Consider the following 14,208-nt stretch of genomic DNA (forward strand, 5'->3'; position numbering starts at 1 on the left):
TAATGACCCCTGACTTCTCAAATATAAGGATCACTCTAGTCTTCGTTCTGTTTTGACTTCTTTGCTGCATTTAGTACTGTTAACCCCTTTCTCTTTGAACCATTTTTGTAGTCTTGGCTTTAGTCCAACTACTCTTTCCTGGTTCTCTTTCTACTTTTCAGGCTGCTTTTGCACAGGCTGACTCCTGTAATAGCCCCCCCCCCCCCCACTTTCCCCTTAAAAGTCACTGTTTTGTTTTGTATTGTTTTTGAGGAAGATTAGCCCTGAGCTAACATCCGCTGCTAATCCTCCTCTTTTTGCTGAGGAAGACTGGCCCTGAGCTAACATCCGTGCCCATCTTCCTCTACTTTATATGTGGGATGCCTACCACAGCATGGCTTGTCAAGCAGTGCCATGTCGGCACCCGGGATCCGAACCGGCGAACCCCAGGCTGCCAAAGCGGAACATGCAAACTTAACCACTGTGCCACTGGGCCAGCCCCAAAAGTCACTGCTTTTTAAGGTCTTTCCTTTTCTCACTTTGGTCTCTTCCTGGACAGCAACAGCCACGCACACAGTTTCCACTAGTACCTCTATTTATATAGCAGTCAAATCTACACTCTGACCCAGTTTCCTCCCTCTCCTGAACTCCAGACCCACATATCCACTTGTCCACTGGACTTTCCACTGGATATCCTTCATCTACCTCAGACTCATCATGGCCCAAACTGAAATCTTCTTGCCTGCTCCCAACACCAATTAAAACTTGTTTCTTCTATGTTCACTGTTCAGACTAATGGTACTGTTATCTACCTAGTTACTAAGGCACACATTTCAGAATCATGCTTGACTCTTCCTTCTCCTTTATCCCATATCCATTCTCTCACTATGCCCTGTTAAATTTTCATTCTTGATCCGTTTTCTTCTTTTCCCACTGCTGAGACCTTGGTTCAAGCCCTCATTGCCTTTCACAATTTTAGTAGTTCTCTGACTGGTCTTTCTAAATCCAAACTCATGTCCTCCCAATCCATTCTCTTTACTGCCACCACAGTAAGCACATTTGATCATGGCATGTCTCTGCTCTTAACACCTTAGTGGTTCCCTATTGCCACCAGATAAAATGCCTACTTGCCAGGCCTGTCTCTCCTCACTCCCTCTCTCCCAACCTAGCCTTAACCATAACCAAGCTACTTTAGAGTTTCTTACCTATGTCATGCCTCCTTGCCTTTGTACATGCTGTAATGTTGTGCCCCCTTCCTGGAATGTCCTTTCCTCCTGGTCCATCTGACAAATGCTTACTCATCCAATAAGACCCATTTTAGTTATTTCCTTCTCTTTGGTTATTTTGTGCCTTTGTTGTACCTGGTATGGACTTTTATTGTTTTAGTTATCATTGGTTTGTAGTCATTCATTTAAGTGTTTGTCTCCTTTGTATCCCCAGTGCACACCATAGCACTTCTTGTATAGTCACTCAGTAATTATTGAATAGGTAGGTGGATAAATGAATGAATGAATAAATTAATTTTCTTCTCCTTCCTCACCTAAGGAAATCCTACTCTTTTCTTCAAGGCTCAAGCTTCCGTGACTCCTACAAAAGGATATAGTTACTACACATTACACTGTAGCAGCAGTCTTTCCACTGTATTGTATTGATTTATTTACCTTTGGTCACCCTGACTAGGTTGTGAGCTCCTTGAAGGCAGAAACTGAGTCTCATTTTTGTATCTCTAATACCTATCACATACCTGGTACAGAGGGATACATAATTAAGTGTTATAATGAATAAGTGAATGTTCAATGTTTACCATTGTCAAAACTGCCCAGGTTAAATAACTGCCCAGATTCTTACATTATTTTAATTGTATAGAAACTGACCTAAGACAGGTAAATCTTTCCATCTTAAGTTGAAAGAATTTATGTTAATCAGATTAAATGGCTAAGGACTCCAGAAGAAATCTTTGTCAGATATGGGACTAGAATGCAGAACTGTCCTATCTTTGTTTTTGAGCATGAATTCTTCCTCTTTCCCACTTCTCTCTCTGAGAATTGATCGTTGTCTTCTTCAGAAGTTTTATCAATTTAGAACTCTCTTTGTTTTTCTTTTTACCCTGCATCATATGTTGGTTTTCCTATTAGTTAAGCTCTTCTTCTTCTATTACATTCCTTTATTTTATTTTTCATTCCCCATAGAAGATGTCAATATTATGAGAAGAAAGAAACTAATGTAACCCAGTAAGACCAAGTTCTCTGTGCTACAGGGATGGTATTTGGCAACCCTATTTGTTAACCCAGCATACTATGCAAAAGTTGTTTATGTAACTTTTTGCCTCTTGTCTTCACAGGCAGTGAAGGTAGAAAAGGCCAATGTCTTAGTCCATTGTTCTGATGGGTGGGACCGCACAGCACAAGTCTGCTCTGTGGCCAGCATCCTCCTAGATCCATTCTATAGGACATTCAAGGGACTCATGGTAAGAGGACAAGTGATTGTATTTTACTTTGCATGAGTGACAGATTGTGAATAAATCAAAAATAACTCTCAACCAACTTGTTTTCTATAGGAAGGAGCTCCAAATATAAAAAATAGTTGTTTTTCACTTAACATAATTCTCTCAAGGACAGTTTAGTGGATACCAGGGGAAAGGTGGGGTGGGGGGTGGGCACAAAGTGTGAAGTGGTGCACCTACAACATGACTGACAAACATTAATGTACAATTGAAATTTCACAAGATTGTAACCTATCAATAACTCAATAAAAAAAATTAAAAAAATGTTTTCTTTTGATCCCTTGCATGAAATTTTTGAGACTACAAATTGCTGGGGTTTTTGTATGCAATTATGAGTGTTAAGAATAAAATACATGTTAGAAATTAAAAAAAAATAGTTGTTTTTCAATTTAGCTTCTTTCCACTAAACTAGGCATTTGCGGTCTATATACTTTCTGTTGCACATTCAACATAGTTTCTTATCTATCAGAAGGTAAGTTGTATGTAATAGGCTGCTATAAGGGGTAGGAAAGACTCTAAAAGTTTGCAAAGCTGAATGGAGAACTATTAAATAGGCTGTCTGACGGGTTCATCATCTTCAACTTGTCAGCTGTTTGTATGTCAGACTTGTGATTGTTTTCTGGTGCTGAGTCCAAGTCTTCTTAGTTGATCTTTAAAGAAACGGAACTCACAATAGGAGTGTATCCTCATTTTTTTGGAAGTGATTTTTTTTAAATGATTAGAAATAGGTTTGTAGAACAAATCTTGGTACAAACCCAAATACTGCCTTTGGATTCTTGTTTTTTCATAGATTTAATTCAATATCATGTTTATCAGGATTGCATTTAGCTATGGCTCAAATGGCTTGTCAGACATCATATAAAAGCCAAAAGAAATGAGACACTGGATAAAATTCAGAATAATTTTTCCTGAGAGCATTTGGAATTTGAAGGTAGCCTATATAGTCCTTTAAATGAAATCCAAGTTAAGTGCTTAGTTATCATTTTGGAAATTAACTCTATTTATGATGAGTTCAACCCAAACTTGTACAAAGTCCATTTGAGCAAAGTATTTTGATATTTTTATATGTATGGTTAATTCATTTTATGGTTTTCCTAATGGAAAATTTTCTTTTTGTATAAAAATGAAGATCCTGATAGAGAAGGAATGGATATCCATGGGCCACAAGTTCTCTCAAAGGTAAAAATATCCTCATTTTAAAGGAGGAGGCTAAAGAGAGTTCATTAGGGTGAGGTTTATCAAAACCCCAGTATGTTCTTGTGTAGGAAGGAACAGTAAGTTGAACATGACATAAATCTCTTTTCATCAAGAAACAAGTATTCCAGACACTGTGCTGGGGAACTAAGGCTACAAAGGTGAGTAGAATATCATCTCTTCCTTCAAAGTGTGCAAATATATCAAATTGTTAAATATTTTAGGGAAGAACAAGGCATCACAAGCCACAGAGGAAAAAGTGCTTAACTCTGCTTGAAGAAATCAGAATAGGTTTTCAGGTATAAGTAGCACTTTTTGAATGATGAATTTTTGGAGATGAATAGGAATTTGCTAGGCAGAACAGTGGGATGAGGAGGGCATTCAGGCAGAGAGAATAATATCTAAGACAATGCACCTTGTAAACTTTCATAAGAAAAAAGACAGGTACAGATTTCTGTTCTTTAGTAAGAGGTGAGTGCAAGGGCTGACATTTATCTAGTGTCTACTATAAGCCAAACAGCCTCACTGACACTTTACCTATGTTATCAGAACAATCAAAAAATATTACCAAATACCTAACAACGTGCTGCATAGTATATCAGACAGTGACTAGCTGGTACCAAAGGCACATAAAAAGTGAGTTTTACCCTCAAGGATGTTATACTTCAGGTCTTATTTTTCCCCGTTGCTGTGTATCCATTTAATTTCATTTGGTTGGCACTCTCTAGCCATTTTGGTCCATGTAGTCATTCTTGCTTCATCAGCAAACATTGGGCCAAGCAATATGTCAGATATTAAAGAAACTGTGTTGAATCAGATATGGTCTCTGTCTCTTCTTTCACAGAAGAGAAAGTTGGCGATGACAGTATAGTATGATAAGTGCGAAGACAAGAGTAAATATAAACAAAGGAACCTTATCCATTCTGGGGCAAAGAAGGCTTCCTGAAATTGGTGGCATTTTAGAAGATTAAAGAAGATGAGGTTGCAGATGTGAAAGAGACAGTGAGTGTTTGGTAGAATAAGTCTCCTGAAGAGATAAGAGGAGGTGAAAGCTATGGTCCAAATGAAAAGATTAGCTTGAGCTATAACAAAGAATACCTCTTCTATGGAGACTGGATGGAAGGACAGGCAGAGAAGGAATTAAGTGTGTGAGTGTCAGACACAGAAGTTAGATATTTTCACTTGATGGCCTTGAGCTTTTTCAGTGACACTGTGGACACCAGCATGGAATGGGTTAGGAATTTGAGAAGATAGCTTAAAATTTGCAAGAGCTGTAAGGTTAATGGGAAAACAGTGTTAAGGACTTATATGAAGATTATTTTGGAGAAGTTAAGTTCTAGCTAGGTGTGGAGACTTAATTTTAAATGGCATCAATTTACATGGTTTTATAATTTTCTCAAGCAGCATTCATCAGCCAGGATGTGGGAGCAGAGAACATAGCTTTTGAGGCTCGTCTGTGGTTGGATTTTGAAGAAAGACCAGAAAGTTGAAGAAAATGAAGAGAGAATAGTTGATGGGGCATAACATAGAGTATTGGCTGGATAAGGAAGAAAAGAAAGCCAGTAGGAATCTGACAGGTTGAGAGGTACAAAGATGAAGGCTGGAGGAGATAAGATGAGCAGCCTTTGGAAATATATGGTGGTACAAGTAGAATATTGAGATTAAGATTTCAAAGTGGAGTAAGAACCTCTAGGTAACTTCAAGAACCAGCCTATGGCCACGGATACGGGAGGCTGATGTGGAGTAGAGGTGAAGATTGGTGAAGATAATTGAATTTGAGTTAGTTAAGGAACCTGCTAAGCCAGTAGGTCATCTGTATTGACCTCAAAGATAAATACTTAAGACAGGATCCAGATTCTTCAGAAAATGTGGGGAAGTGATTCAGAGATTGGTAGAAGACAACAGTGAGGAAGGGGAAGATAGTTTAAGCTAAACAGCATGACTCATAATGGAATTATTTTTAAGAAAGTGAAAGTAGTAGCAGAGATCAGTGGTAAGAGCAAAAACAAAGCTGATCCCACCTCTGCCCTGTTTTAGGATTATGATATGTGGAGAGTAGAATGATGAGTATTCTCCATTTGATTTGGACCTCAAGAAGACGTGGTGCCCTTGGTGTGGCAGATTTCAGTTAAATGAAAGAGTAGACCAGTCAGTATAGAAGCTGAGGATGCTGTGTTTGCTTCCAGTGGGATAGGGTTTCCAGTAGATGGTAGAGTTGGTAAAGAGGGCATCATGGAGGAGGAAACAGTAAACAGTTCTGGGATGATGTTTGTTTATTCATTTAATAAATATTTATTAAATACCTATTTCATGCCAGGTACTATACAGTAAATAACATAGATATGGTCCTTGCTCACATAAAGCTAAATGTGGCTGTTTAAATTTAAATTAATTAAAATTAAATACAATTAAAAATTCAGTTCCTTAGTCACAGCCACATCTCAAGTACTTAATAGTTAGTAAGTACTGTATTGGAAGCAAAGATATGAACATTTCCATCATTGCAGAAAATGCTATCTTAAAGAGGGCGTAGGAGGAAAGAGAATAGATGACCAAATGGCTTACATTATGGATGATAATGAAGGATGCCAGTGACTAAGAGGTCTGTTGGGATTTACAAGCTTTGAGATTCTGGGTGGCATTTTGGAATGAGGTATTTCCTTGCCATGCCAACAGAATCAAAAGGTGACCTTGTTATAGCCTATTCCAAACAATGTAATCTCTGATGTTAACTAGTGTCTTTCTTTACCTTTATTTGCATGTCTCAGGTGTGGCCACCTGGATGGGGACGCTAAAGAGGTATCCCCTATCTTCACCCAGTTCCTAGACTGTGTCTGGCAATTAATGGAACAATTTCCTTGTGCCTTTGAGTTTAATGAAAACTTCCTGCTGGAGATCCATGACCATATTTTCTCCTGCCAATTTGGGAACTTTCTTGGAAACTGCCAGAAGGATCGGGAAGATCTGAGGTGAATTCAGTTTGTGAGAAAACAATGAAAAGGGAGAGGGGGATCAGTGCAAAAGGAATGTAACCACCACCCTGAATTTGAGACAGCAGTTCAGGAAAGGGGAGGAGATAACAGTGATAAAGAGAAGTGTTGAAGCCTAAAGTACTCAATGTTTGCATGGGGATTTCTCAGAACCTGAGATTCCTCATATGTAAAATAGGGATAATAATACCTACTTTTCAGAGTAGTCATGAGGAATCGATAAAACAATGGGTATGCAAGGACTTTGTAAAGAATCAATTACTGTGCAGGTGTGAGTAGTCATTATCTATAGTCCTTTATCACTTGTATCAGAGATCACAAAATGGCAGCTCATAGGCCAAATCTGGCTCAAAAGGCACGTTTTATTTAGTCTGTGGAGTATTTTTTTAAACTGTAAATTAGTTTTCAACATTTAAATATCAGGACATTTCACATAAAAATCCAGTTATTTTAGGATTTTTTTCCTAAATAGAAAAGCTGTTCTTCCAAGATACTCTCCTGAGAGCCAGCCCTGATGGCCTAGTGGTTAAAGTTTAGTGCTGTCACTTCTTCATCAGCCTGGGTTTGGTTACCAGTGGCAGAACCACACTACTCATTTGTCAGTTGCCATGCTGTCGTGGCAGCTCACAGAGAACTGGAAGGACTTACAACTATGATATACAACCATGCACTGGGGCTTTGGGGAGGAAAAAAAGAAAGATATTCTCCTGAAAAGTCAGGAGCTGTGGCAACACTGGACCTGCATTTCACAAGGCATTAATCAGCCAGAGCTGAATTGTGGCTGCTCCATTTGGATGAAGCAAACTAATTCTTGTTTACCACTCCCTATAGTTTATTCTCAGCCCACTTCTAATGTTATTTTCATAGCTTCTGTAGGCAGTTGAATTTGTACTCAAGTTACACTGTAACATCCCCACAATATACAAAATGTAAATACTTTATGAGGTTGACAAGATAGAGTTGCTGTGAGCAGTATTCTCCTTGTTTTAGAGACAGAAAAGAACAAAAAGACAGGAAAGTAGCTATCTCACAACCCACTTTTTGTTTCACAGCTGTTGGTTGTGTAGCAGTTAGCTCAAGTTCTCAGGCCACCCTATGACATATCCTGGATGATATCACCTCTCCATGATTCCATTTTCTTGTCAAGACAGAGAACAGTGATGAATCTTGCTGCTTTAACATTTGGACTTTCTTGGTGGCTTCTATGGACATTTCTCTTTCTTTTTGCAAACTAGACCTTCCTTACTCTCTCCCCAAATTATTTGAGACACATTCATTCTGTCTCTGACTTGCTTCTCTAGGCCTTAAAACCGAAGATATTTTCCATATTCTTTTTTCCACCCTCTTAAAATGAGGCTAATATATCCAAGACCCATTCCCCGCACAAATCTGAAGCTCCATTGCAAAAGTACAAAAGGTGAACATATTCAAATCATGATTACTTAAAACAAGAAGTATCATTCATTTATGAAAGGAAAATCATGGGCTCTAGAATCAGACACACCTGGGTTCAAATTTTGGCTCTTTTACCTATTAGCTATGTGACCCTTAGTAAATTAATTTTTGTGTCATTTTCTCATTAGAATTTTAAGATAAAATACCCCACAGAGTTTTATTGTGAAAATTTAATGAGGTATTTTAGGTATAGTCTGAAACAGTGCTTGACACATAGTAAGTACTCAATAAATATTAGCTACCATACCTCTACAAGACTTTTTTTCTGTTTTTAAACAAGAACAAATTAGAAAGATAATATACAGCCTTTGGCCTCACTGAAATGGTCTCAGGATTGTAAAAGTTACAAGACTACAGTTTTAGGTCCTACCACCTATACACTCCTCTTTGTTCTCCTCCTTAAGCTTTCTTGGTCTGAGTTTGTGCAAATGACCTTCCCATGCATAGTTACACAGCAGCTCTCATTGGGGACCAGTGGATCCCATGCTTTTTGAGGTGTTAACTAAGGTTCTTCCTTACTGGGTGAGCAGATTCCCTATGGTTCTCAACTAAGGTATAAGAATTAGTCTTGCAATATAAATATTATAGTCTTTAGCTGTTCACCTAAGATAACTCACAAATATTTGCTAATATAAATTGCCAATTGTCTTTCACTGTCTTATACTTTCTGAGAGGAGGAGAAGTAGGCTTGAAATATTAAACATAGAAGAGCCAGAAATTCACACTCTAGGCTGTCTCTTAACAGATTTTTAAAAACAATTCCAGATTTTTTAAAACTTGGCAGATCATCAGTTCATAGAATCCCAGATGTGGAAGAGACCTGAGAGGACAAATTATATTAATGAGGAGACAGGCTCAGAAAGAGCTAGGGACATTCCTAAATCAAATAGCTACTCCACAGCAGGTACTGGACTTAGCATCTCCTGCTGTCCAATGTGGAACTCTTTCTAACCTTGTAGTCATTTAAAAAATGGATAAATTGAAGCCCAGATAATTTTTTACTCTATCAATGCTCATTAGCTACTTATTTCCATTTTCCTTCTTTCTATCATATCCTATTCTTCTCTCTTCAGTCAGATTACTTATTAGTAAAATTTAGCTGATTATCAAGTTCAACAGGACTGTTGAGATTACTTGCTTGCTGCTTTTAATTTTTGGCTTGTTTTTCTTTTCTGACAGAGTCTATGAGAAAACCCATTCTGTGTGGCCTTTCTTGGTTCAGAGGAAACCAGACTTCAGGAACCCTCTCTATAAAGGCTTCACTATGTATGGGGTACTCAATCCTAGCACTGTGCCCTACAACATTCAGTAAGTTCCTAAACTATCCCTCTCTTTTCTGTCCCCCAGGGCCTCAGCTGCTTTGCCTCTCCTTATTTAGTTGCCATCATCTCCACAAGCCTGGCTATGGAGTAGGACACTCTTTCCCCAGATCACCCATTCCCTGTTGCCTCTGAAAACAAGACCATGCTCCTTTCGGTTTTCAGGGCTTTGCTGTTAGTCGCTTAGGGAAATAAACAAGAAATAATAGTTGATTTGTACTGATACAAATGGTCAGGATGTAGGTTGTTTCATTACTTTTAGTTTTTCTCTGTATTTTCCTCTTCTTTCCCATTCTTTTCCCCAAAAAAGAGAAGGATAAACAGAAAAATAGAAAGTGCTGGTATTGTTTGCTATACTTTTCTTAAAAAGTGTAAAGTACTGGCTGCTGTGCTCACTGACCACAACTGAATGAGTGCAAGACAGAGCTGAATACATTTATTAACTCTGATAGTTTATTTTGTATATTCCTTAGGATTTTGTACATGTAAGATCATGCCATCTCTGAATAGAGGTTGTTTTATTTCTTCCTTTTCAATTTGGATGACTGTTATTTTCTTGCCTAATTGCCCTGTCAAGAACTTCCAGTGTTGAATAGAAGTAGTGAAAACAAGCATCCTTGTCCTGTTCCTGATCTTAGGGGCAAAGATTTCTGTCTTTCTCCACTGAGTATAATGTTAGTTGTTGTTTTTGTTTGTTTGTTTGTTTGTTTTCTACAAATGACCTCTATCATGTTTAGGACATTCCCTTCTGTTCCTAGTTTGTTGAGTGTTCTTATAATGAAAGGGTATAAGATAATGTCAGATGTTTTTTCTTCATCATGTTGGGATGCAGATAATTGTGTGTTATTTTTTTCCTTAATTCTATTAATGTGTTGTATTACATAGATTGATTTTTATATGTTGAACCACCTATGCTTTCCTAGGTGCTTTCACTTGGTCATGGTGTATAATCCTCTTAATATGCTGCTGCATTCCACTGACTAGTATATTCTTGAGGACATCTGCATCTGTATTTATAAAGAATATTTTTCTGTAGTTTTGTTTTCTTATGATGCCCTTGTCTGGCTTTGGCATCAGGGTAATGGTGACCATATTGAATGACTTAGGAAGTCTTCCTTCCTCTTTTATTTTTTGAAAGAGTTTGAGGAGGATTGTTGTTAATTCTCCTTTAAATGTTTAATAGAATTCACCAGTGAAGCCATCTGGTTCCAGACTTTTCTTTGTTGGGAAGTTTTTCATTACTGAATCAATATCTTTACTTATTATAGGTCTTCAAATTTTTTATTTCTTCTTGTGTCAGTTTTGGTAGTTTGTGTCTTTCTAGAAATTTGTCTGTTTCATCTGTCTAACTTGTTGGCATGCAATTGTTCATGAGATTCTCTCACAGTCTCCTTTATTTCTATAAGGCCAGTAATATGTCCCCACTTTCATTTATGATTTTAGTAATTTGAGACTATTCTTTTTCCTTTTTCCTTTTTTTTGAGGCCAGAATACTTTCCTTTAATATCAGAAACATGCTGTACATAAAGTGGAGAATGCACTTTAAATGATACATTTCTATGGCTTTTAGAGATTTTTGGCATTTTTTCCAGCTTTATTGAAATATAATTGACATATAATGTTGTATAAATTTAAGGTGTACAATGTGACGATTTAATACATGTATATATTGTAAAATGTTTGCCATAAGATGAATTAACACATCCTTTACCTCACGTAATTAGCATTTTGTTGTTGCTGCTGTTATGTTAAGAACATTAAAGCTCTAGTCTCATAGCAAACATATGGAACGATTCACAAATTTGTGTGTTATCGTTTCACAGGGGCCATGCTAATCTTCTCTGTATTATTTGAATTTTAGAATATGTGCTGCTGAAGTGAACACTCTTTTTTCTGAATCAGTTGAACTTTAAGGTTTGTTGAATATGTTGATTTTTACAAAGAACCAACTTTAGTTTTGTTGATTTTCTCTTTTTTTTCTGACCTTTATTTCATTTAGCTCTGTTCTAATCATTATCATTTCCTACCTTCTGCTAACTTTGGGTTTAATTTGCTCTTCTTTGGTTCCATAAGTTATAAAGTTAGGTTATTGATTTGAGATCTTTCTTCTTTTTTAATGTGTGCATTTACAGCTGTAAATTTCCCTCTCACCACTGCTTTCTCTGTATCCCATAAGTTTTGGTGTGTTGTGATTTTGTCTTTATTCATCCCAAAGTATTCTTTTAATTCCATTGTGACTTCTTCTTTGATCCATTAGTTCTTTAAGAGTGTGTTGTTTAATTTCCACGTATTTGTGAATTCTCTAATTTTCCTTCTGTTATTGTAATTGATTTCTAATTTCATCTCATTAAGGACAAAGAATATACATTGTATGATTTCAGTCTTTTTAAAATTATTAAGACTAGTTTTATGGCATAACATATGTTCTGTCCTGGAGAATGAGGTTTATTTTGCAAATGATGTATATCATTTGAGGAGAATGTGTATTGTGTTGTTAGGTGGAGCGTTCTATATATGTCTGTTGGTTCTCCTTGTTATATAATGTTGTTAAGCCCTCTATTTTCTTATTGATCTTCTGCCTCTTGTTCTATTCATTATAGAAAGTGAGATTGAAGTCTCCAGGTGCTACTGTAAAATTTTCTATTTCTCCCTTCAAGTCCATCAATTTTTGCTTCATATATTTTGGGCTTTATTGGTAGGTGCATATGTGTTTATAATTATTATATATTCTTAATGGATTGACTCTTTTATGAATACATAATGTCCTTCTTTGTCTCTTGTAACAATTGTGTGTGTGTGTGTGTGTGTGTGTGTGAGAGGAAGATTAGCCCTGAGCTGACATCCACTGCCAACCCTACTCTTTTGTGCTGAGGAAGATTGGCCCTGAACGAACATCCCTGCCCATCTTCCTCTACTTTATATGTGGGATGCCTCCCACAGCATAGCTTGACAATTGGTGCAGAGGTCCACACCTGGGATCTGAACTGGTGAACCCTGGGCCACCAAAGTGGAATGTGCAAACTTAACTGCTGCGCCACTGAGCTGGCCCCTCTTGTAACAATTTTTAACTTAAAGTCTATTTTGTCTTTATGAGTATAGCCACACCAGCTCTCTTTTGGTTGCTATTTGCATGGAATATCTTTTTCTATCCATTCAACTTTTTTCACTTTGAGTATAAAGTGAGTCTCTTGAACACAGCATATAGTTAGATGGTGTTTTCCATCCATTTTGCCAACTTCTGCCTTTCAATTGGACGATTTAGTCTATTTGCATTTAAAATAATTACTGATAAGGAGCGACTTCTGCCACTTTGCTATTTATTTTCTTTATATCTTATATCTTTTTTGTCCCTTAATTCTCCATTACTACTTACTTTTGTGTTAAATTGATTTTGTTTCCTCTTAAAACCACTTTACTGCAGTATAATTGACATAGAAAAGGCTGTACATATTTATTGTATACAACTTAGTGAGTTTGGAGATAAGTACACACCAGTGAAACCATCACTACAATCCATGCCATAAACATATCCATCCCTTCCAAAGTCACATCATCCATTAAAAGATTTGAAGAACGAGGTCATCTTTAATATTCGTATATTTTACATTGTTCCTTTTCAGTTTAAACATGTACTTCTTTAAAATGATTTTTAAGTGTATTATGTTGATTCCCTTCTTTTTTCCTTTTCTGTATATTTTTTAGTTATTTTCTTAGTGATTACCCTGAGGGTTACAATTATCATCTTAAATTCATAACACTCTAGTTTCAATTAATACCAACTTTGCATCAATAATATACAAAACCTCTGCTCTTATACAGCTCCATTCCACTCTTTATGTTATTGTTATCACAAATTACATTCTTGCACATTGTGTGCCCATTAGCAAGACCTATAATTATTGTTTTTGAGATTTTTTTTAAGGAAGAAAAGAAGAATTACAAACCAAAAATACAATAATTCTGGCTTTTATATTTACCTAATTAGTTACCTTTACTGGTATTCTTTATTTCTTTTATGGCTTACACTTAATATATAGTGTCTTTTCATTTCAGCCTGAAGGTCACCTTGTAGTTCTTTCTTTTAGGGCAAGTCTTTAATGATTAACTCCTTCAGCTCTTGTTTATCTGGGAATATCTGAATTTCTCCCTCATTTTTGGAGGATAATTCTGCCAGATGTCTAATTCTTGGTTGAGAATTTTTTCTTTTAGCACATTAAATATGCTATCCCCCTGCCTTCTAGCCTCTGTGGTTTCCAGTGGGAAATCAGCTGTTAATCTTATTGAGGATCCATTGTATGTGGTGAGTAGCTTCTGTCTTGTTGCTTTCAAGATTCTCCATCTTTTGGGGCTGGCCCCATGGCCGAGTGATTAAGTTCAGAGCCTTCTCTTTCGGTGGCCCAGAGGTTGACCAGTTTGGATCTTGGACATGGTCATCAAGCCATGCTGAGCAGTGTCTCACATAGCTCAACTAGAAGGACCTACAACTAGAATATACAACTATGTACTGGGGAGCTTTGAGGAGAAGAAAAAAAAAAGAGGAAGATGGGCAATAGATGTTAGCTCAGGGACAATCTTAAAAAAAGTTAAAAATGATTCTCTGTCTTTTGATGTTTGATTATAATATGTCTCATTGTGGATCTCTTTGAATTCAGCCTACTTGGAGTTTATTGAGGTATGGATTCATATCTTTCATCTAATTTAGGATGTTTTTGGCCTTTATGTCTTTAAATATTCTTTCTTCTCCTTTCTATCTCTTCTATCCTGAGAC

General features: G+C 36.8%; 1 protein-coding gene and 1 non-coding gene across 6 annotated transcripts in view; one reads left to right on the forward strand and one right to left on the reverse strand.

Annotated features, from left to right (window-relative positions):
* Positions 1-14,208, forward strand: part of LOC124245707 (myotubularin-related protein 8) — a 187,007-nt gene that overhangs the window by 79,484 nt on the left and 93,315 nt on the right. For 4 of the 5 annotated variants that reach the window (XM_046673353.1, XM_046673354.1, XM_046673356.1 and 1 more), the window contains 4 exons: positions 2,321-2,446; positions 3,612-3,661; positions 6,445-6,645; positions 9,301-9,429. In XM_046673353.1, coding sequence (XP_046529309.1) covers positions 2,321-2,446; positions 3,612-3,661; positions 6,445-6,645; positions 9,301-9,429 — 506 coding nt within the window. The remainder of the gene's footprint in view (positions 1-2,320; positions 2,447-3,611; positions 3,662-6,444; positions 6,646-9,300; positions 9,430-14,208) is intronic. The other variant, XM_046673355.1, reaches the window with a different exon arrangement.
* Positions 11,219-11,325, reverse strand: LOC124246216 (U6 spliceosomal RNA). The gene has a single exon (XR_006890425.1). It is a non-coding gene; the product is annotated as a U6 spliceosomal RNA (small nuclear RNA).

This window comes from Equus quagga, chromosome 10 (assembly GCF_021613505.1).
Source record: "Equus quagga isolate Etosha38 chromosome 10, UCLA_HA_Equagga_1.0, whole genome shotgun sequence".
NCBI lineage: Eukaryota > Metazoa > Chordata > Mammalia > Perissodactyla > Equidae > Equus > Equus quagga.